The sequence below is a fragment of the Oryzias latipes genome, chromosome 7 (genome assembly GCF_053564925.1).
Source record: "Oryzias latipes strain Hd-rR chromosome 7, Olatipes_Hd-rR_3.1".
Taxonomy (NCBI): Eukaryota; Metazoa; Chordata; class Actinopteri; order Beloniformes; family Adrianichthyidae; genus Oryzias; species Oryzias latipes.
The window spans coordinates 14,044,514-14,068,107 of NC_136243.1; the positions used below are offsets into that span (position 1 = coordinate 14,044,514).

Here is a 23,594-nt window from a genome sequence, read left to right on the forward strand (position 1 = left end):
GTCAAACTGTTACTCATTAGAATTAACTGTAATTCATTCTAATTAAAAAAACAGAAACTAACCACATGCTTCTTAATCTTGACATTTTGCACTCTTAACATTGCATTCATCTTTTCACACTTCCCTAAATTCACTTAAACATTTGTAATCTCAATATTTTTGTAAAAATAATGCATTCTTTTTGTCAATGAACAGTTTTTGTTAAAGAACAGAAGTTAAGGGTCAATTACAATAATAATCTATTCCAATAGCAGGCATAAACACAAAGTCCTAAATATTAGACTATTTACACTTTAACAAAGTGACTATAGTTACAGAGTGATTTGTATTGTTTAAATAAATGTTCAAAGTAACAGATTTTAATCATATCAATGACCTTTTTAGTAACCAAATCTGCATATATTTTGGATAACTGATCTGCATTTGCCATGTTGATTTCTGAAATAGTTATTTTTACATAATAATTAAGTAATTCATCTTTGTCATGTGCTTTATTGATACTTTATGATTCTTAATTCTATCTGATAAAAGCTAGGAACCGGATAATGATAAATTATGTAATAAAATGGTTACGGTAAAACAGGGGTGGGATTATATAAGTTTGCTTCCTTCTTCTCCCTTTCAAGCAATACTTATTAATATGTCTAATTATCCTAAGTTTGATTCGTCTTTGTATGAATGTATAACTGATGATTGAATTGCTTTGTGTATTCTTATTTGATTGCTTGAAATAAACCATTTCAAATCAAATCAAATCAAATCAAATCAAAATGTCCCAAAGCAGTGAATTAGGGACTTTTCTGTTCAGACTCACAAAAGGTTGAAGGGTCTCTTTCATCCCAGTGGCTACATTCTGTCAAACTGAGACGCCTGCTGGTCATTTTATAAAATTGCATTCTTTAAGAATTCTTCACAACAGAATGCATCCCTTGTTGCCACCTTATGGGGTCCAGATGACCCCACGTGCTCTCCCTATCATGATAAAGGTAAAAAGATTTCATGTAATCCATGGACACCAGTGAGGTTCACAAATCATTGAAGAAAAAAGGTTCAGCGCACTGTCTAGTGGGTCTAGATGACCCAACTCCCAACATTAAAGTGCCTTGGATAGCACAAGGCTCAAAAAGATGCAATGCTCATCTTAGGAACCCTTTAGGTTTCCAAGTTTCTTCCTAAAGTTGCCCCCCCTTCTTTTCTTTTGTAGAATAACCAACTCTTTTGCATCCTATTTCATTTTTCAAAACTTCCTTTCAGATTTTCTGAGACGCATTGGCAATAGGAAGCTTTAGATCCGTTAGTGACTCAAGCTGTAACAGAAGGTAACATTCAGCTCTTAGATTGTTGCTTCGAGACCAACCCAGTGATCTATTTTTCTTAATACAAAAAAGTGTCGGTCTTTACTGAAACTACTGCCAAATATCAGAACTTTTCAGGAAACCAGGCGCTCTTAATAGGCTCCGTACTGCCACCTGTTGGATAGTTTTAGTATGACACTACATCTAATCAGAATCGTCACATTTCAAGATTTTTACTTTCCTCATTGCAATATTACAATTTAACTTGTATAAGAACGTTTCAGTTTTTGATGATGGAATCTTCACTAGCTTGTTTTAAAACACACAAGAGAACACAGTCTGTATTGCAAATTGTTTTATTTTTAGTAAATGAAAAGTGTGCCATTCAGTGAGGGGGGGGAGAAAGAGGCCTGGGTGGTCAGGGATGGCTGATGTCTTTGGTCCAAACTCTGGTGGAAACGTCGTTGGGGGTCAGTGGGAGACAAGAGAAGGCACTTGAGTTTACAGTCGTCTCACAAGCTTTGAGGACATAAGTGGAAGAATGAATGACTGAGATGTTTGAGACTTCATCCTGTTTAGTATTAATATCACATACAAAAAAAAAAAAAAAGGAATGCCCAATGTGAGCGCAAAGTCCGAGCTACAGACACAGAAGGAATCCGGGAGTGGGGTGGAAAGCAGGAAAGAGAAGATGATATTTTTCCCTGGAGGTCATTGTTTTTTTTAACAGCCTAAGAGAGAGAAAAAAAGTGATTTAACAGAATGAGATCATGTCTAGGCCTTAAATCTCAGAATGTGATGCAGAAAAATGTTGCTGAAACAAGAGTTTTTGACTGCAAACAGACGGAATTCGCAAAAGCTGGTTTGGATAAAAGCTGTGCCTTTTTAGAAAGAAAGAAAAAAAGTAGTACTTTGAGAAAGTTTGAGCCTCTTTGAGACAAACTGTGCAAACGTTTGGAGGAAAACATCTTTATCCATCAAGCCTGCTTGGATTGGATTTTTAGGTTGGTTCTGAGCGTGTGCACGCCTGGCTTCATGCAACTTAACACCAAAGTCTACCAGCTAACACTTCAAACACCATGTTAATCCAGGTCCGTTTACACCGGTCGACTCCAGGAGTGTCCAACAAAAACAATGAATCCTATTTAAACACAGATGTGTTAATGCAGGAGAACTTTAGGCCAGGTTTCAGGACGTTCCTGCTTGCTCTGGGTTTAACTGCTCACGCACAGAACACAGCTTACCAACTGGAGCTGTGCTTTGAACTCATCAGAATGACACAAAGAAGCTCAAAGCAAAAACCCCACAACTATAAAGATGCAGAAAAGTAACAACAAAAAAAGAATTGCATTTCTTAAGCTTAGACAATAAACAAAGAACCACATCCCAGCTTCTCTCTGGACCGTCAACTAATGAGGGTGAAACCATTCTGAACCAGGTTACCGTACGACGGTTTATGTCAAACCAAGCCACCAGATTCCCCATAATGACCTTATATGTATTCGAACAGTTGACAAAAGGCGCCAACGAGCATATTCTTCAAAATATTTGAACTATTCCTTCAGTCAAATCTCAACAGTATTTCTTAACCAAAGCCTGAAAACACTAATTTCTCCACAATATTAACTAATTTAACTACAAGAGCAAATCTCTTTATGTCAAACCAGAACAAAAAAAAAAACAACTTTCTATTGACAGAAAGCCATGAAAAAGAAAAAAAAAAAAAACAGGAAAGTTAAACAATTTATAATTTGTTCTTTCCCCTAAAAGTCTGCAAGAAGGACAACACTTTAGGAAGACACATTATGCAGCAATAATGTAACACAATTTGTTTTCCCATCTACACTTTTGCAGCTCAGCCTATGTGCAGGACTACGAGATGAGGATGATTCACCAGGGGTCCATGTCCCTTGTTAGGAGCCAAGAGCAAAACACAAAAAACAAAAACGCTTTTTAAATCTCAAACTGGGCCCAACGACAGCAAGATCTGTGAAACCCGACAAGCCTCCTATGCATTCTTCATTTTGATCTTATTTTTGCTCTGACTGAATGAAGTCAGTGGGGATGCCAGAGAAAAATGTGGAGCCAACTCTCAGAAATCCCACATTTGTTCTCTGATCTTTAGCCACTTACAGAAAAAAAAATAGTCGAGATGCAGACATCCATGTTTGTAGAAAGGCAAATGTGAAGTCTGTGACTAAAGGCAAGCATGACATTAAGATGCCATTTGTGTGCATATAACAAGGAACAAGGGAGAAAAGAAAACAGCTGGATAAATGTTCAGAGACATGAAACAGAATGTGCACAAAAAAAAAAAAAGTGAATAAGCCCTCTCTCAAAAAACACAGCATACTTGAAGCCCATTGGCTAACGGGAGGGGATTACATCTCTGCTTCATAGAAAGAAGGACAACTAAAGAAGTTTGCAAAAGCGCTTACTTCCTCCTGCAGGTTGGTAGTCATGAAGTTAAAGCTAGTCGCTGATGCGAGAAGACCGAAATGAGCTTCACAGCAAATCCCGCTCCACCTTAAACCGCCACAAAAACCTCACATTTAAAATCCCGTCAGGTTTTGGTGCGAAGACCTTTAGAGGGCAGCTTGTAAACATCTGCAGAGCTTTAGGAGACGTTCTGTTCTTAAGTCGAGCAGCGTCTGGATCCAACTTCCTCTCTGTTGCACGATTAGATTGTAAAAAAAAAACTTCAGAAGGAAACGGGAAGTAAGTGCGTTTGCAAAAGTTGAACAACTCTTCCGAGGAAACCTTTGCAGCCAAACGTGACCACGTTTTCCCACAGTTTGTAGCAGCCTTACGAAAAGCCCCAAAAACGACTGGTTTCCCATCCGATATGTCTGTCACCGGAAAGATTAAGATGTAGTGTTGATTGCATGTCTGCTCTTCTGTCCACAAACATACCAGTCAATGCTAGAACTAGCTGTGCACGTTCACTACAACAGTGAAGGCATTGAAATGGTTCTGGAAAACAAAACAATAAACATGATCTGACCTTAAATCAGAAACCTGTCAGCGCCACGGCAGAAAAAAAGTACCAGGAGTTCAGCCTGAATAGTGCACAGATTGTTGCAGGCGGGTCTGCCCTTTGATTTGCTGTAAAAGGTAAAGACGCAGCTACGGTAGCAGAGGCTCTCGAGGGGCCCGGGACAGAAAAGGAGAGGAATAGAAAAGAGAGCGATTACAGAAGTGTGACAGCTTTTCAAGTCGGAAGGATGTAGAATGATGGAGAGCGGCGGCACTACAGCTCCACTGACTGAAACATGTAAACTTGAATTTTATTCTTCATTGAAAAGAGTTAGTGGGAGGGTTGAGGGACGGGGGGACGGGGAGGGGAGCACGGGGTGGGTGGATGGATTTAACAGAGGGGACTTCCAATGTCAAGGGCCGTGTGTTCGAGGAAGCCGCTGAGGAAGGCCGTTTTGAGCGGGTCGGTCTTGGTGGTGCGAGGATGTGGACAAATGGGAGGGGCCTCTGGAGCTGGCGGAGTGCTGCGACGTTGGCCCGGAGGAGCCCCCGTCACTCTGGTAGCGCCCGCGGCCAGAATTCCTGTCATAGTGAGAACTGCCGTTGTGACGCGGCCCGCCTGAGTGGTAACCCTGTCCGTGGAACGTGCGCCTGTTTCCTTGGAAAATCTGAAGACAAGAAAAATGAAGAAAGAGGAGGTCAAAAGGACTCAAAAAGTAGAATCCAAAAAGTTCAAAGAAGAGTTTTCCAGCTGACCTGTTTGGCTGGGGGAGGACGGGTTTCACTGGGGGCGCTTTGGGCCTGGGTGGGAGGAGGCGTTTCAATCTGACTTGGGCCGGCGATGGAGGACGACGTGGAGCTACAACGGGACCGATTCGAGTAGCCCGTCCGAGGATGGTACACTGTAAAGCAAGACAAGTGGCTGATGGGTCAGAACCAGCATCTCACCCCAGGACCAGCAGTCACTCACATAAAACACAAGTTCAAAAAAAAAAAAAACCATTCATTCAAATTCATTTAGAAAATGCATCAACTATCCATCACATTAAAAAACATTATGTTCAGGATTTTGCTATAAGAATTATCATTTCATTCTGAGTGGTCCACCTTATTTTGTGTCTTTACATCACTCATTAAGCAAAAAGTAGATTTGAAAGCCCCAAAGAGCCGTTTTGGGAGGAGAATATTTAAATTCTAGGGACAGGAGGTTTAGGGAAAGCAGATTAAATCAAACCACATTGAACTGAGAAATCAAACTGAATTGTGAGGTGACTTAAAACCAAAAGGAGCAGAAGTGGCCAAACAAAAGCCTCCATTTCACTCCGTCCACCCTAAAAGTGTCCACAACATTGAAAACTGGAAGTTGTCAAAGGCAGGAATCTGGAGAGAGGACATGGATCAGCCTCAAGAGGAAGTGTTTGCACTCGTTTACACAGCAACTTAAAAAGGGCTTAAAAGCTCGATAACAAAAAAACAGTTTCTCTTTGTTTGTTTGAAACTGGGGCTTCTCATTATCCTGGGAATATCGGAACTACTTGTCCCAGTAAATAAGTGTCACGTAGAAATGGTGAGAATAAAGTTCATATTTCTGTCACCTCGAGTCAAAAACTCTCATATCTGCATGTTTACGTTCAGAGACGGCAATACCCGGACTTCATTATCCATTTCACTTTATTATAGCTATTTTCCTCTTCACTTATCACAGTCTGTTGCTCATCAGCGTCTAATCGAGGTTTTATCAAACCAGCTTCCGATTCTTTTTTAGATGATTCCTATTTATTTAACCAGACATTTGGGATTTTTCCAACAGTTTCTTGAACAAACCCTTAGTTTTAGTTTCTGTAAGATAAGATAAGATCTTCTTTATTGATCCCACATTGGGGAAATTCAATTGTTACAGCAGTAATCTACAGTATGCTATGCTACAGAAAATTCTGTTAGGCTCCACGTCTTAGATTTGTGTTCACACAACCGATATCTGTGACGCTTCAAAGCTGTTATGAGCAGCAGTTCTACAGGCGGATTTCAGGGCTTTTTAAAGCGGTTATGTGGGACTAAACTTTTTATTTTTGGCAGAATTTAGAGATGGCTATCCACCAAGTTTCCCATTTTGTGAACAAACAACACGTGACAAAAGGCAAAAATTCAACAGTACCTGATCCAAAACCAGAGATGCTCGTCTTCAGTGGTTCAAGTTCAAATGTAAATCTTAAAGCTCTGCCGAGGTCCTCGTCGTATTTACGCTCGCTCACAAAGTGCTGCAAGAAACATTTTGAAAAAAATGCTATCAGAAAGTCAGAAATTCAAACCTAAATTTCCGCTCTCCTCCCCGGTTATTCCACGTGAACCAAAGGCTAAACTGAAGTTCTCGGCACACCTTGATGTCAGCACGAAGTTCAGTCAGCTGCTCCTCTGACATGGAGGCAGATTTGTCCGTCAGGCGCCTCAGCTCCTCTGCTCTCTTCTGCCGAGCATCCAGGATCAACACTGCAGCACACCAACACAAGCCTTTGGAGACAGCACTGAAGCTTTGCCTTGGCAACACTTTTCCCACTGGCTGGAGGTGATTCATTCTAAATGCTGTTTGCTTTCACGTCTTTATCTCGTACCTTTTAAAGCATTGGCAGAATGTAAAGGCACAAAGTGACTAACGTGTTCATAGGTACTGTGGCACCATGAAATAATCCAAACATTTAAGTCCCACTCCGACCATCTTTTCATCCATTTTCAAAGCGTTCCCAGTGGTCTTTTATTTAGGATTATGCCATCCGTCTCTAAGACATCATTTCTGAAGAGCAGCAGGAGTTCAGCAGACATGGACGGAGTTGTGGGCGGGACTGTTGCTATGGAGCAACCCTTCACCCCACCTTAGCATTTATGAAGAAAGAAGCACTTACAAATCCCATTTTTAACTCACTTTTCTTAATGTATGTCCCCCATCATCAAAAGAATGCCACAACAACATTTAAATAATAAAAAAAAAAAACTGATCACAATCCTGATTTAATCCCAAATTCCAAGATGAAAACAAAACCAGGTTTTCAAAGATGCAAGTTTTCCCTAAACAGTTAAAGGATTTAAATCCAAAACCCTTCCATTTGCACAGCTCTAATATGTCACCTATGTTTGTTTTTTTCACGGCTATTCAGGCATTTTGTTGGAAAAATGTCACCGTGACTCAAAGTCATGTCAGACTTTACAAAATCTTTTATAAAGAAAACTGTCAGTTGACTGAACATGTTCGGTCTCAGCACCGCAGGATTATATAGCTGCACAGATGGGAATAAAAACCACTGGCATTCTGGACTTTATATGGTTCAAAACCTACAAATTGTTTGATTTCTTAAGAACAAAACAGTAGAACAAACATTTATAGTTTTGCTTTGATTTTTAATTGAAATAAACCCATTAATGCAGAAAGATGCTACAGTTTATTTGCTTTCCTCTGAATTCATCACACACCTTGCACAAAGACGGCATTGAGTCTCCCTCGACACCTGACACTATTCACTTTTTCCAGGCCTGGAGCACAAGCCTCTGCCTCCTGAGAGGGCAGAACAAGAGAGAATGGCCTACTTGTGCAAATATGCAGTCCTGCTCTGTCATGTTACATATCCGTGCACGTTCACACGCTGCAGGTCTATCAGGAACCGGAGGTCACTGCTGACGTTTTTTTTTGGAGAAACTGGGCCTTGCTGTTTCACAACAATCTCTTTTATTCCCCCCCCCCTCCTCATTTAGGTCAGAATCTCCAGGCTGTTCGGTCAGGAGAGGATTTTATGGGAGAACGCTAGCAGGTGTTGGCTGGTAAGTGACACGCAGGGAACACAAAACCGCAATACTTACTGGCCTCTGCTTTTACTTTGTCCATCTCTCCAAGAAGAGTCACTTCTCTGTCCATTAAACTGGAACACAACAAAGGAGACAACAAAATAAGACAGGAAAAGATACACAATATAGGAGATCTAGAAAAGATTCGTAATCGGTACTTGAAATATTTCTTTTAACCCCTTGAAACAAATAAACGTCAAACCACAAGCAAAAACAAATGAGATTTTTTTTGGGGTTGGAAATAAATTCAGGGGATAATTTAAAAGAAAAAGATGCAGTTTTATCATTTTTTAAATTAAATCTTTGTGTTTACTCTTCAATGCCTGCCATCAAGGAATACTAGAACTATTTGATGATTCCGCCGAAACAATACATGACTTTTTCAGGAGGGAGGGGTCATTTCACTGAATAAGAGGCGATGTCTCATCCCTCAGGCAGCAGTAATACTTACTACCTATAGAGCGCTATGGCTTTACCACTTTAACAAAGACAAACTAAAACCCAAAAGGTACCAACAGTGAATAGGGATGGAGCAGGAAACCATCTAAATCCAGTTTCTCAACAAACTTTCTAAGAAATAAAATAGCATTAGGATTTACTGATTAGAAACAAACAAAAATTTAAAGTGTGTAAAATAAATTGAAGACAGAGGAAAAGCTTAAATGATTATTTTCAATAAACAAATTTTCTTTTCTCTTATTTTCACATTTCTATAAAAGATCTGACCCCACAAACGTAAATCTTGTTTGGTTGAAGTGCTGCATCTGTCCTCTCCATCAGATGCAATTAACTAGTTATCCGTAAAATACATCCTGGTAATAAATAAGAATGAAAGTGAGTCAGAAGTTGAACTTCCAGTAAGACAAAGAGAAAACACTGAAACATCTGAGATCCTGTTCATGCTCCTTTTGTGAGTTCTTGCTGTACTTGGCTGTTAGATCTAGTATTTTGTCAGAACAAGCCGCTTGTCAAAACCACTGTGGGCGTTTCTGTTCGGTGTGCTGAACTCCTTCCATCCATTGAGAGGCTCTTTGCTAAAGAGGATGCTGTTAGTTTCCAGCAGCCTCTGGTTTTTGGTTAATGGTCATAGAAAGGGTTTGGTTTAACCTTTAGAAGTTTAAAAAGCTCATTTACCTGCTGAAAGATGACAGTAAAAATCCTCATTAGGACTGGGTTTCACTGCTAAAATACTTTCTCAATCTGATTTCTTTAACGCTATTCATGCAATTATCAATTTCAAAAAAGAAAAAAAATCTATACCCTTAGATTCTAATAATCTACTGTTTATCTGGAAAAAGCACTGCGTTCATGGATTGATTGATCAGATTTGATTAATCAATGTTGATCGTTTTTTACCAGCAGAATGTAATTTTGTTGAAGCTGAAAAATGCTTGTATAAGATGACATGTGAGAGCATGCAGCTACAGCATGACTGCAGGCATGGATGACACACAATCTCAGGAGATCCCGCTCTAACCATTAACACATAAGGACAACAAAAAACCTGTTTTTAATATTAAAACATGTTAGAAGACACAAAAGTTAAGATTAAAAGAAAGATTAGAAGCTAAAATAAATCTACTAATTTGCCATTTATAAGCAGGATAATCTACTTTTTCCGTCCTTAAGAACAAAGTCTTTTCCTCCAGTTGATGTTTCAGGGATTATTGCGGCTCATCTGAGTATCATTAAGATTAGCAGATCCTTGCGTTTCTCTAAAGTCTGAGGTTGTTTTCACACAGACTTAAAGACGTTTCTGTTTGATCATCGTTCCGTTTTACCAATTCGCACGGAGCAAAAAGAGAAGTTGCGGTGCCAAAAATGGTTGTACTTGGAGATCAGATCTAATAACTTCTGAGATGAATGACGCGTTTCATCTTTCTGGCTTGTGTGGCGTCAAGGACAAACTACACCGCAATGGATCAGAATAAAAGAGCAGCGAATATGCTGTATAAATGGGGCTTACAGAGTTTGTAAGCTGCTTAACAGACAAGCGAGTGGAAATGTCTGTTCTAGTCTGGTTTTTAGGAAGAACGTCTGGAGTGCTTTGTCTCCATCAATGCCACACATACGCCTGTTAAAGTCAAATTTGAAGTTCTTTGCTACTTAGCTGGGAAAAAGACCAAATGGCTGCAAAGGATGAGAAGCATTAGTTTTCACCTCTTCTCAAACAGAAAAACTTACAGGGCTTCATTAGAACTGAAGATTTTTTTTTAAACAGTAAAGTCTGTATAAAAAAACCACAGGCTAGAAAGGCCAGACATTAGAGTAGCTTTATGTTAAAGGCTGGCACCGCTGAACATTTCCAATTGTTTGAGGCGTCCAGATTTCTACTATGAAGTCTCACTTGTTTTTACGTTTTTTACTTGAATCTTGTGAAATCGGGTTCTGTGTTAAGGCCTTAGTCACAACTGCCCTTACAGGTGGATGCGGGCAAAAAAATGGGCAAACCTGTATGCGGCACAGGCATGCTGCAAGAGACAGGTGAATACTTACCATGTAAGGGTAATAAGTGAAGTAAGTGAGACACGGGCATGTCACACAGATTTTCCAACTCAACTAACTCCTGTGCACTGCGCAAAGGACCCATTGTGCTCTTCAAGGGATAACCCCTTGGGGGCTCCTTGCACGCAGACTGACTGTTAGTACTTAGGATATTAGGCTATGAGAGTGTAGTTTCTGTGTGCAGCCTAAAGGAGTCCTATAGGCACTTGCGTATCACGTGCAAACCTATGCGTGACAATCATGAATTCCATTTTCATGTCACTTAAGGTGGCCGCCGAGCCTCAAGGGAACTTGACACGCCTGCGCCGTTTAAAATACGGCCGCTCCTCTCTAAAACCCTTTACCGGCCCGGACAATTCAAAAACTTGCAGCACCCGTTCAGATCAACCCCTGTGTGAGTGTGTGAGACTATAACACAAGCTGGATTGTAGCTCAGGGTTTATCACATCAGTCAAAATTAACCAATCGTGGTCTTTTTCTAAAGAGTGTCAAAGAAGCAGGATGAGCCGTGGCGGCCGCAGCATCAAATGAAGGAACAAAGGAGCTAATCAGAGGGAGAGAGGACATTTTTTTTATATCAAAAGGAAAGTAATCTATGGGTGTAAAACACCCACACCTCTGCACGGAGCAGCATGTTACAGATATACTGCATTTGTTTGCTTACTGATGTCTACAAAGCAGATCTGGAACTAATCAACCGTCTGACCTTCAGTTTATTTAACCCATGATGACAAACGCACAGCTAAGGGCCGAAGGAGGGATTTCCAGAAAAATCATTAAGCACAATAAATACTGTGAGCTTTGGGTATAAACATTACATAAGATGAACAAAGGTTAGAGAAATGCCCTTCACTCACTGTACACTGCTGTACATTTACAGCCATAAACGTGCAGAAGCACCAGCTCAGAAAACAACCAGTTGCTAAAAAGATAGGAATAAGAAAACCTACATAGAAACCCATAAGAGTTGAAGTAAACAAATAGGAAAGTCATACAGGAAATTGTGATTTTCTAACACGTGACGGTCGACACTGATACTTTTTGTGCAATCTCTGCACAGGCACCCTTTATCTTCATGTGTTGATTGCAGCCTCACAAAAGGTTTCCCTCCTTTCACTTAATAGTTTGAGATGGTAAGCGTGGTCAGGTTCTGACATAAAACAGACATACCAGCTCTGCAGCTCAGCAAAAGTCTGTTTCATCCTCTTGATGGAGGAGTCCATCTCCTCCTTCACCACCATCCTGTAGCGCGTCAAGGAGGCTGTGCATCTCTGCAGGTCCTTCACTGAGCGGTCAATGTTGGAAGCTGAGAGGGAGACATTCAAATTGGCTTCAGCACGGGAGTCTCTGCAAAACCTCAGTCTGTGTGCAAATGTTTAAATTTACATTTGAGAGTAAATCTTTCACTTTTGTTAATCAGGTTACTAAATGCAGCGGATTAAAGTGTCCCTTTTTGTTAAGGGTCATTGTAAGAAGAAGATAAGTAGAAAACCAAACCTATTTTCTTTCCCCCTGATGATCCTGGGTCATCGCTGGTTGCTGTTGGAAAGGTGGGGGGATGTGAATTTGAGCCTAGCCTGTGTCTGGACTTGTTGCCCCTGGGACCCTGGTGATTCCTCCCCCCCTGCTGAGAGGCAGGACTTTGAGCACTACCTGGACTTTCTGCTTCTGCACCTGGGAGAAAACAGACAATTTAGAACCAAGTTCACGCAAAAATACATCAGGAAAAAAAAGGAACAAAGGGGAACGCTGGAACTGTTTTTGCAGTTCGTCTTGAGAAGGTCATCACTTCATAGATTCATCCACCTCAGTGTGGGCAGGTTTGGTTGGTAACTGTGGTGCCATGCCAAACAAAACTGCACTTGTTTGTAGAGCGCTCATTTATAAGGTGGCACAACCTATTGAACAGAATTAGGTAACATCCTTGAGCTTCAGAGATCACTTCCTGTCTAAAGGGAGGGGAAAGTAAATATTTCAAAGAAATAGAAGCCCAAGAAGCTTTCAAAGTGGCTTTCAGATGTTCTGTGCAAAAGTGATGACTACGCCAGTGACTTATGCACGCTTCAAACAGGTTTCCAACTGAGCCCAGAGCCCCATAAACCTGAACGCCACATCTACCATCTGAACATTTCCAGACTCAAATTCAGAGATCAGGTGATGGGACTTTTAAAATGAGAGCAGATTATTAATCTGATAGCTCTTCTAATTCAGGCTTCTTTCGGTAGCATAGTTTACAAAGAATCCAATAATGACAGAATAACCCATTTCTTATCAAATAGACTTTATAGACGTATACAGGGCACTGTGCATTTGTGGCAGTTTAAGACAAAAAAGAAAAGGAAATAGTCCTTCAGTGCAGATATTTCCTCTTTCTTGTTTGCTGCATTTTTTCTTAGATGAAGGGAGTACAGTATTGAGTGACTGCATCCTTCCGAACACGTGAAAGTGGGTTACATACATGCATACATGGACAACTGAGTATGTATGTCCAAGATAAATTCCCTTCTCTTTAGTCTTCAGTTCAGGTTTGGCGAGATATCTCTGACTTTCACTTTTCCGCTTATTTTGTGTTGCACAGCTTTACTTGTGCGTATGAGGGGGGTTTACTTTCAAAGCCAGCATTTATAGACTGAAAGATAAAACTTCTGTTCACAAAGCTTCTTTCAAGTATTAGATATAAAAAATTTCAGAAATGCATCACGTTTTCCTTAAAAAGACGGGGCTTATACTTCCAGATTCAGTTTTCTTGTCCATTAAAGTTGCATGTGAATGCTGCCTGAGGGACAACTCTTAGATGGAAAATGTAATTATAATATTATTACTTAAAATAAAATGTGATAGAAAGTCAAATTTACAGGATTAGACATTAGGATGTTGTAAGTTTTTATATTAAAATATTAATACAAAAATATGAATTACCTCTTACATATAGGATATTACTAAACGTTTAATGATGTCGTTGAAATACTTGTGATAGTCTGTCCATTGTTAAAGTTTGAGCATTTATTTCTGCAGGTATTAATGCTTTTTGTTGGACCTCTTGCTTTAAAGACTGATTTGTTTTTCTGAGCTTTATTCAAAAATTGTGACACCAAAAGCAAACAGACTGTGTCATCTTATGTCAGGAAAGCTTCCTAAAGGCAAATATTTGGCTCTTCCCGTCAACTGTCCGCCCCCTTTCAGCACATTTTAGCTACAGCGCCGCGTTTACCTGTAGTCTCAGATGTAGCGGGTTCAGAGTCCAGCTCGGCCGCATCCAAGGAAGCAGAGTCCAACTGTTCACTCAGTGAATCTAGAGACTCTCCATCCATCACTGAGCCGTTGGCATGAAAGCCGTTTATCTCGTCCTTGCCCTCCTCGGACATGGCGGCCTCGGGCTGGACTGCTTCGGCTGAGGGCTCCGGCTGAGGCTTGGGCTTCTTTTTCTTCTTGGGCTAGACATTGAGATCACGTCAGTTTTCATTTGTTCAAAATGACGAAAAAAATGTCTTCAAGTGAATTAAACGTCTCATTTCTAGCAACAGGCCTCGTCTTAACTCGCAATGAATGCTTGGAATTTCAACTAATGAACTGAAACAGGTTGACACAAAAATGCTGACTTGACAAAGACATTTAAAGCATTTAGTCTCACCTTCTTTTTGCCTGTGACATTCCATTCTTTCAAGATCTCAGCTGCGCTTCCTACAACACAAAACCACGGCAACAAGTCAGTGACGTGTGTCAGGCCTCAAAGCCTCGCAAAACCGCCCAATTATAAGAACGCCCGAGGCATTTTCTAGATACTGCTTAAGTGAGGACAAAGCAGTGTGACGTGTGGGGACAGCCCTTTTCTATTTTAAGCCACATAGTTGACGCCTGACACGTAAATTTAAAGAATGACACACAGGATCAAAGCGGCTAAGGATGGGAGAGGCAGAAAACTGGTTAAAAAGGAAACAAAAAAAAGTGAACAGAATTGAAAATATGGAGGATGACAGTAGCAAATTGAAGGGAAAAAAAATAATCTAATTTTAGTTTCTAGACAAGGTGGGAATGACAAATGACAAAACTTCAACAAGGACATTTTCATACCTTCCAAGAAAGCCTGAACGGCTTTGTCGACACTGTTCTCAAAATGCTGCAATACCAGCACAATCTCATTGTTGCTTTTGTTGGGAACAACAGCTCTGACAGCACTGATCTGGAGAGGAAATGTAAAAAAGGGTTATCACAGGTCAACGTTCACGTAAGAACATTTTGACTGACTCAACAAAGAGCTTCCCACACACAACAAAAGAGGAAAACTTCAGACTAACATCTTGACATGATCGCAGACAATAGAATGAATTTGGCCTGTTATCTTGGTATGCATCCAACAAATCTGTCAAATGAGTAAATAAATAACATTCACAGCAAATGGCCAGACCATTTTTACTGACATATTCTAATATGTTAAATTACCAACACTAGAATAAATAGTTAATCAGATAATGTAGTCTTAATGCCTGTGAATGTCTAGTTGACAAGCTTACTTTAAAAAAAATGGATGTAAATCCATCAGGAGTTCATTTTCTACATTGCATTTTTGTCTTTAGCCAGTTTAGCAACCCAGTTGTTTATTGCTGCCAAAAGCATAGCCTCTATCTAAACTGCTGACTAAATCTGGCATTCATTCAAGTGGATGTAAAAACTCGTCGTGTTACACATTGGAAACTGATTTAACCTACAATTTGTCATTTCACGCAGTGGGCAACATGCTTCTTACCTTCTCTTTCATCTTTTCTGCTGTTCCCCCTTGCGACATGGCCATTTTTGAGCGAGTGTCAAACACCACGCTGGATGTATCTGGGGGGGAAAAAAATAAAATAAACGATAAAATCAAATCAGTGCTGTCTAGTGTCAGCCTGCTCAGTCAGTTCAGTTTGACCTGCCTTTGAAAGCCACGGAAGAACATCATTTGCAAAACAAAACACCTGCCAGGAAGTTCAGATTTCTACAAGAAAAAAAAACTGCAGCAACACATGACTCTAAATTACATTTTATAGCAGATTTGGATTTAATGAGACTGATAAGTGAGACAGCATTCATGATCCAGTATCTTCTGAATATGAGCAAACAATGTCATAAAAAGGAAGCTACACTTCAGATATGAGATAACCCTTTAATCACATATGTGCCTTAACCGTCTGAAATCTGCTTTTGATTCAAGAAAAAAAAACGAGGACCTCCAAACAGACATTCTTGCAGGCCAATCAACTTCGAGGCTTTTTAAATCAGAGAATAAAGCAGGTCAACTCATGACACAGCAGGGTTCAGGTTAACCAAGAGGAGAAATGTCTTCCTCCTGTTTGAGGACTTCCCTTTGTAAGCAAAAAAGCACAGCTGTTATGTAGAATCGGAGCACAGTCCGAAGTTAATCTGTAGCAGTTTAGAAACAAGACAAAGAAAAGTGCTGAGCCTTTGTAAAAGTTGTTTTTCTCAATCATAAAAAACAGGCCAGGATCACGGTGAACACCCAGAGCTTCAATTTACCATCCATTATGCAACACTCTTTATCTAGGGATATATGACAACTATTATTCATCATTTAGTCAAATTTTACAACCATGATCTGAATCAATTGTATTTGACTACTGGATATAAGGTTAAGTATAAATCTTACGAAAACATGTTAAATCTTTTTTAAAAGGTATGAAAAATAAACAAACGTACCTTTTTGGCTGTTTTTCTTTGCCATTTTGCCACACAGAATGATCCAGAATGCCTGTTTTTATCCTTCAAATATATGCGAAAGTGTTTGAAGAAAAAAACAAAACAAAAACAAAAAAGGTTCCACTTTTGAGTAGCTGAACCGTCTTTGCTTAAGAAGATGCCAACGAAAAACAGCTCACAACTGGCAGGAAGAATGGAACAACAAAGGTCAAATCCAGGCCAAAGCGTTTAGGCACAAATGGAGGCTTTTCCCTTCTTCCTGCAAAGGAGTGAATCTGCGTGGAGAAAGCAAAGAAACAGAGAAATGAATAAATATGTGAATAAAAACACCATCTCAACACATTCTTGTGATTTAAAATATTACTTCTTGCCACCTTTGTTCATCAACAAACAGCTGAGTCTAGTTATCCAAGATACATGTGTAAACAAAAAAACAATGCTAGCCAAATGATGATCTTTTCTGTTGATAAATGTGAACTAAACTATATATAGATATTTTCCACCTAACCAAATTATCGCAACAAAATCTTCACTTCATCAATTCATTTGCATCTAATGAATATTGAAGTCTAAATTGAACTACATTTTAAAAACCCCACAGTGGCAAAAATGGCGAGCGACCACGTTTTGAATGCTTATGTCACTGACATCGAAGCCTGTTGCCTTGATGTCAGTGACAAACATTTGAGAAATGTGTTTAAAAAAAGCTCAAAGCTTCACAGTATACTGATATTTTTGTGCATTAAAGTGGTCTAACTGATAACTGGAAGACATTTAATGGTGTCAGCTGTTTAGAAAAAAAAAGAGGGTTATGAACTTTGGACTTGGCTGCAACTCAGTTTCATTGCTGTAAATGAAACTGGAAATGTAATGAAATGCAGCACTCCGGGTGGTTTCATAACAAAAATGTAATTAAAATCTTGTTGGGGGGGAGAAAAAAAATGCAGTGGTCCCGGCTGATATGCAACCAATAAATCCCCCCCCCAATCAGCTGTGTCTTCGTGTAGGTTTGCTTTTCTCCTGCAGTTTTCGAGAAACAGAAACTTAAAAAAGGCTGTGTAAACCAACACCCTCATGATTGGGAATTGGCATGTCACAGTCCCGGTTCCACCACACCTTTGCAGACGTCAAGCTCATGGTTAACCCCGGCCGCTGACGCGACAGTGGGCATTCGTGCAGCCCTTAAGACCAACTCTGTTTATCAAGAGGGATGGTGCTTGAAAATTTAAGAGAGCCAGCTACACTTGAGTAAATTCAACAAAAACTTCAAGTGAACAAAGGTTATTTCTTTAGAGACAAAAACTCTGCTTTCGCCTCATGAAATAAGAAAAAAGCAGACAAGAAAAAAAAAGAAAAGCTTGAAAACACTGAGTAGAAAGGGTGATGTTTGCTTTATAATAATACATTGATATTTGAATTTTATTACAAATATTAGAGCTGCTCCAGGGCTGCCACCTTCAAAGAACCTACACCCCCTTAACAACCAAAACAAACGCCATGTCACATTTGCAATATTGACTTTAGCCTTGATTGCTAAGATTACATCCTGATTGGATTGATTCCAGAGATTCCGAGTCCATCCTCTCACGTACAACAGCAATGTGATGCACATTGCTTGCCGTCGAATCGGCTTACGTAGAAATTCCTTAAAATTACAAATCGTAAATATATATAGGTGATACATGCACTTAAAAATATCAAGTCAATCAAAAGAGGAAGCTGCTAGTGCTAGAGATGCTGGTGTTCTTCATATTGGTCCTTTCTTCCCTTTCTCCAGATAAAAATATCTCCCGAAATGTATCCGACGTCTGCGTCCGTTGGTAAAAATCTCAAATAGAGATGTTTAAAGAAAAAAGACACCGCTAGATACACATTTTCTGCAAACGTAAAAATAAGCTCATCAAACAGCTAGTATTAAAACACTGTGACTGACAAACCAACACTTTAAGCTGCGTTATGGAGGTGCGACTTTGCGTCGTTAAGACAACAATGTAGTCGTTATTTTAACGAATAAACAAATAAATAAGCCCCCCTCCCCGAATTGCTACGGCCACATCCCCGTTTCTGCTTCAGACCTTTATTTGGGTAAAACCCCCCATTCCTTCTGAGCTCCTCCGTCCAGAGGTTACGTTACCGTTAGCATGCTAAACAATACGAACGCTAGCCTGACGCAGCGCAGTTTTCGCTCGTTATTTAACAAACGGGTTTAAAACTCGAGCGAAAAAAATGCGATACAGAGTGCAACACACATTACAGATGTTTCATAACAGCGTAAATAAACGAATGCAGTTTTTTCGGATACATTATTTAGCGCAGAGCTAGCTGGCTGCTCTGTTGGTCAGGGCTGGGATCAGACACTCAACTTTAGTGGAAAATAACAAAGATACTCCTTTATCTGCTGCGCTTTTATCCAGTTGCTTAAAACAGACAGTTTTGTATTGATTAGTTAAATACATAAATAAAATTAAATGAAATACCTACTTGATGCTGGCAACAAAGTCTACAGTAGCTTCTGGAAAAACGGTTACCGCAGATCCAACCGTCAGCCGTCTTTAATGCCAAGCAGACTGCTGCTGTGGCCAATTATTTTCCTCGACCAGGCCCCTTTGCGGTTGCCAGGTTGGGTTCACAAAATATTTTATTTTATTTTATTTTATTTTATTTTATTTTATTTTATTTTATTTTATTTTATTTTATTTTATTTTATTTTATTTTATTTTATTAAGATAACCTATGAAATGTACTCCCAACTTTTGATCTTAAATTTGTTTTTTAATTATATTTTTTCACTTGGCTCGTAATAGATTTCAGCTGAAAATAAAAATCATGGTTCTTTTATGTTATTCAACCATAAATAAATTAAGTATGAAAAGTAAAAAAAGTATAAAATAATACATAACCTATGATAAGTTTAAACAAAAATCAGTGACAGTGACATCTATTTTGTACGATGGTGGCATTAAATTTAATTTGGGGAGTTTATTTTTGTTTCATAGATGGTTCTATAAACTAACAAGCAAATTCTGGATGAAGAATTATAATCTAAGGTGTCCATTCCAGATAGGAGTGTGAAATGTATGCAGAACTCTCAATAAAATTCTATTTTTGAGCTCAAAAGTTTATTTGGGTTTTTTTCTTCTCAAAAACCTATTCCTATAGAAAAGACATCATTAAAAGAAGGTTTACAACTCTTTTAATTAATGATTCTGTCTGGATTATTTATTGCTAAAATTTACAAGTTTCATATTTCCTAAAACAGTTTATTTTATGTAAAATACTAACTGTATATGATAGAGCATCCAGCGTTAACAGTGACCCAGACGCTTCTCAAGCAATATCTGGCAACTCACGGTCCACGTCGTCATTTCCGAGGTAAAACACCAGGGTCCGCTCGATTTATCTCCTTGCTCCGCCAGCTACCTTTCTAGTTGTTTGAAAGGGCAGTCATGTTATCTCCCTTCCACTTTAGCCTCCTCTTTAGAACAAACTCGGAGCTAATGTTTGAAAACCTGTAGCTTTTTTGCTGCAAGGGATTAAATAGTGAGGGAACGTTTGGGGACGTAGGGTCCAATTGAGGGGAGCGAAGCAGCACATTTATTACACCAAAATGGCAACCCCCTATGTCACAGATGAATCTGGTAAGACAGTGGTGCAGGTGGCAAACCTATTTTAAAGCGAATCTAAATCCACTTTATTCACATATTTTACTCTCTTAGTTCAGCTTTTTTTTATTCTTTCATCAGCGGATCGATAGTTATTTTGCGCCATGCAGTCGACTCTACTAGTGTTTTGCTGTTTTAGCAGCTCATGTTGCTGCTAACTTAACATTTCTCATCGAGCGACAGTTAGCTTGTTGCTGTCGCTCTCGAGGTTTATTACATATAACTGAACGCTTTGTATAACCATTAGTGACTCAAAAGAAAGACTTTTGTGGCCACAGATGTGTTTTTGTTTGTTTTTAAAGCGTAGTTTTCGCCTTTATTTATGTGCAGTTATTTGCCTGATTCTGCATTAGCAGGCTAGCATTAGCATTGTCACTAATGTGACGAAAGCGACAGCAAACAAACTATGACGACATTTTACTACCGCTAGAGCTCCATCAAACCTATTATTTTTAAGCAAACCCCTTTATTTTTTCCTCTCTCTCTGCGTCTGTACATGAACGCATTGAGGTTCGCTGGATTCTAAATGAAAAAATAATTGCCTTTTCGTGTTCTGCTTCCAATTATAGTTTTAAATTGAGTTATTTTTTATTAGTATGTTTTTAGGGCTTTGTTAAGTGGCCTTTTATTTATAAGAAAACAAATGCAATTACTTTACCAAAAATAACTTTTATAAATAAAAATTTCCCTTGATATTATTCCTTTTTATGTATTAAATTAGGCGTCTACTACAACTACATATAGATATATATTACAACACAATTCTTTTATTGTAAAATTGTTTTTAGAAATAAATCTTTATTTCCCCCGCAAATCTTCCCCCTTGCAAATTATGCTATATTTAACTGCAGTTTTTTGTGGTAAGTTTGAAACATTTGAGATTGCTGCCCTCTGCTGGTTGAAATGGGTTTCCGTTACCATGGAGACGTGCCGTAAATTGTTACTTTAGGCTTGACGCAGAATAAGGAACCCACAGTCCTCATCTGACCTGTAAAACTTAACTAAGGACTTAAAAAAACAGATTATACACCTCAATGTAAATATTTTTTGTGGTTGGAGTTTCACATTTTTATTGGCCCTTGCAATTTAAAAAAAAAATCTTGCAAGTATTTTCAAGTTAATAAGCAATTTGGGTGCAAATCTGTATTGATTTTAGATGTAGATTTGAGAAACTGCAAAACATATGGACATAAGCTTTATGAGGCAATGCTTAAATGGAACTGGAGCTCTAAAGCAGAGCGAGTATCTGATGTTCTACCTACTGCTGTCCAGGAAAATACATTGCTGCTACCCAGCGTCCCGATGGAACATGGAGGAAGCCAAGACGGGTCAAAGAGGGTTACGTTCCCCAGGAGGAGGTCCCCGTGTAAGTGTATTTTCCCTAAAAGTGGCAGTCATGTTGACTGATTTCAGACCAAGCCAGAAACTGTCTCATACCAAGAGCTGATCATTTAGTGTAGGTTGATATGAGAATTTGTATTCAAGCTGCATATTTGATGCATAACTTGGTGGTTTAATGTAAGTAGCCTCTTGGAGAGACTAAAGTTCAATATATGGAGAGACATTGTTTCCCTAGATTTTATTAGATGTCTTAGCATTTATTCAAATAGACAAGAAACAAGAAATATTCCCTCCCCCATCATTTAAAGACACAGAAAAAGAAATGATCCTAAAAGCTTTTCCTAAATTTGTACTGATGTTTATACAGTAAAAAATGTAATGAAAATCTTCTCAAAATATCCTTAAAACTAATCTTTTTGAGTGTTTAAGCTAATGTAAAAAAGGGAGAATGTTTAAAGAAAGTAAATTGAAAAGAAATGGAAGAAATCTCATACATAACTCATTCCATTCATTGGTCAATTTTCAAAAAAGTCCTTATTTGTATATTTAAAAGCATTTTTTCAGGGAGATATTCCCATGTTGTGTTTGTTTGCAGTTGACATACTGTAAATACATCGCCAGTATTAACACAGATCATTTCGTTGACACTTTTTGTTTTTTTTATTATTTTATTTTATTTATTATTAAGTCTGAATGCTAGAAATGTTTTTCTCTATTCTCATCATTCCCACAGTCTTTATTTTTGTTTTTTTGCTTAAATCAAACAGTTTTTAAATGGTACATAATCAAACTCCCAACTAATAATTATAATAATAATAAAAAAAGATGTTTTGTTAGTTTTAAAATGTGAAGCTTCCTGCTTTCTGTTGGTTTCTTGCAGTGTTTAGTCGTGGTGCAGATGCTGAGTGTCTATGTCCATTTATGAATTCAATCTTAAGCAATCAATCAAACTATTCAGATGTGCTGGGATAGGTCAAAGACGTCAATCAGACTTAAAGAAGACATTCTCACTTTAGTGCAGACACACACAGCCTGTGCATAGTTTGCAAACTTCCAGTTTTCAGAGCAGAAGTCATTTGAATGTTGCACAGGCATTTCTAAGAGCACACCATAGGGATCCTGGTGCATTTGGGACTTTAAAAACTTTCCCTCTGTGGGCTTTTCCTCACATTTCATGGCTCATGTGTTCATTGTACAGACCTTAAGCCTGTAAAACAAGTCCACAAAGTAAGAACGGAAAGAAAAACAAATGTATGTTCATGAAAATACTTGTATAATCCAAAGTGAATAAATTTGTCGTTTTATTGTCTTTCTGTTATTTTAGGTATGAAAACAAGTATGTCAAGTTTTTTAAGAGCAAACCAGACCTGCCTCCAGGACTCAGTTCCTCTGAAGCGGCTCAGCAGCAGCAGAAGACGACTCCCGCCAGTGCGGAAAGCGAAGCAGCAGGTCTGTCCAAGTCTGCCAAACGCAACATGAAGCGCAAAGAAAAGCGAAAACAGCAGCACCAGGACCAGGATGGGGAGGCGGAAGTGGAAGCTGTGAGCAACGCTGTGGAAAATGTCTCCATTTCGGAGAGAGATGAGCCGTCAAGCAAAGCAGAGCCAGCAGTCCCTGTGCCGTCTCTCCATGACTCCCCAGAAACAGCAGCTGAGAGGGTCAAGAAGATTAAAAACCTGAAAAAAAAGCTGCGACAAGTTGAGGAGTTGCAGCAAAAAGTGGACTCTGGAGAAATAAAGCAGCCAACAAAGGATCAGCTGGAAAAGCTGGGCCGGGCGGAGGCATTACGAGAGGAGCTCGAGCAGCTGGAGTGTGACTCTTAAAGCAGTACAGGACGAGAGACGAGTCAGGCCGAGCAGAAAGACTTCAAACCGGAGAAGGACCTTTGCTTGACACCTAACATGCCTCTACACCTCTCAGCACTCATGAAGACTGGACGCAAACATCTTAGAACATCTGCGTGAAGTTTCACATCTGCACAGTACAAAAAAAAAATACTTTGTTTTTTTTAAGACACCCGAGAAGTATTGTGATCTCTGCAGCTGCAGCAGCCAGGCCCATCTTTTATAAATGCATTTTAAATTGTAATTAGTTTTGTGCTCGTTTGTTCTTCCTATTTTTTACCTATCGTGTAAAATAGACTCACAAAGTAAAAAAATAAAGACAAATTCTGTTTCAGCGAAAATGGCTTATTTTACCCATCTGTATTTAGAAATGTCTATTTTTATTAACCATGACACACCCTACTTCATGTGTTTCTAGTTCTTCCTAATAAAACCTACTCCACCATAAA

The 23,594-nt window shown here is 39.1% G+C and overlaps 2 protein-coding genes across 7 annotated transcripts; one reads left to right on the forward strand and one right to left on the reverse strand.

The window, feature by feature from the left end:
• Positions 1 to 1,635: 1,635 nt before the first annotated feature.
• spats2 (spermatogenesis associated serine rich 2) lies at positions 1,636 to 18,918 on the reverse strand. 6 transcript variants are annotated; one of them, XM_078950260.1, is made up of 15 exons: positions 18,780 to 18,918; positions 16,478 to 16,573; positions 16,299 to 16,361; positions 15,518 to 15,579; positions 15,352 to 15,431; positions 14,679 to 14,787; positions 14,239 to 14,288; positions 13,819 to 14,041; positions 12,105 to 12,281; positions 11,778 to 11,913; positions 8,118 to 8,176; positions 6,649 to 6,758; positions 6,427 to 6,529; positions 5,028 to 5,173; positions 1,636 to 4,939 (listed from the first exon to the last, which is right to left on the reverse strand). In XM_078950260.1, the coding sequence occupies exons 5-15, from the start codon at positions 15,394 to 15,396 to the stop codon at positions 4,685 to 4,687; spliced, it is 1,413 nt and encodes a 470-aa protein (XP_078806386.1). In that variant the 5' UTR covers positions 15,397 to 15,431; positions 15,518 to 15,579; positions 16,299 to 16,361; positions 16,478 to 16,573; positions 18,780 to 18,918; the 3' UTR covers positions 1,636 to 4,684. The 6 variants fall into 6 exon arrangements, with proteins under 6 accessions (XP_078806386.1, XP_020560516.1, XP_020560517.1 ...); XM_020704857.3 differs by lacking the exon at positions 15,518 to 15,579; XM_020704858.3 differs by having other exon boundaries at positions 16,299 to 16,573.
• A 743-nt stretch (positions 18,919 to 19,661) lies between these two features.
• Positions 19,662 to 23,594, forward strand: pym1 (PYM homolog 1, exon junction complex associated factor). The gene is made up of 3 exons (XM_004070873.5): positions 19,662 to 19,936; positions 21,233 to 21,326; positions 22,626 to 23,594. Exons 1-3 carry the CDS (start codon positions 19,906 to 19,908, stop codon positions 23,122 to 23,124), a joined length of 624 nt encoding a protein of 207 aa, XP_004070921.1. The 5' UTR covers positions 19,662 to 19,905; the 3' UTR covers positions 23,125 to 23,594.

What these genes read in the sequence shown, in the direction of transcription:
- spats2 (XM_020704857.3), bottom strand. Translation starts at nt 16,323, where the DNA reads ATGGCAAAGAAAAACAGCCAAAAAG. An exon ending in CGTTCAGGCTTTCTTGGAAG is followed by an intron (nt 14,289 to 14,678) that starts GTATGAAAATGT and finishes TTTGTGTTGTAG; the next exon opens with GAAGCGCAGCTGAGATCTTG. An exon ending in ATCAGGGGGAAAGAAAATAG is followed by an intron (nt 11,914 to 12,104) that starts GTTTGGTTTTCT and finishes TCTCCCTCTCAG; the next exon opens with CTTCCAACATTGACCGCTCA.
- pym1 (XM_004070873.5), top strand. Translation starts at nt 19,906, where the DNA reads ATGGCAACCCCCTATGTCACAGATGAATCTG. An exon ending in CTATGTCACAGATGAATCTG is followed by an intron (nt 19,937 to 21,232) that starts GTAAGACAGTGG and finishes ACTGCTGTCCAG; the next exon opens with GAAAATACATTGCTGCTACC. An exon ending in CCCCAGGAGGAGGTCCCCGT is followed by an intron (nt 21,327 to 22,625) that starts GTAAGTGTATTT and finishes CTGTTATTTTAG; the next exon opens with GTATGAAAACAAGTATGTCA.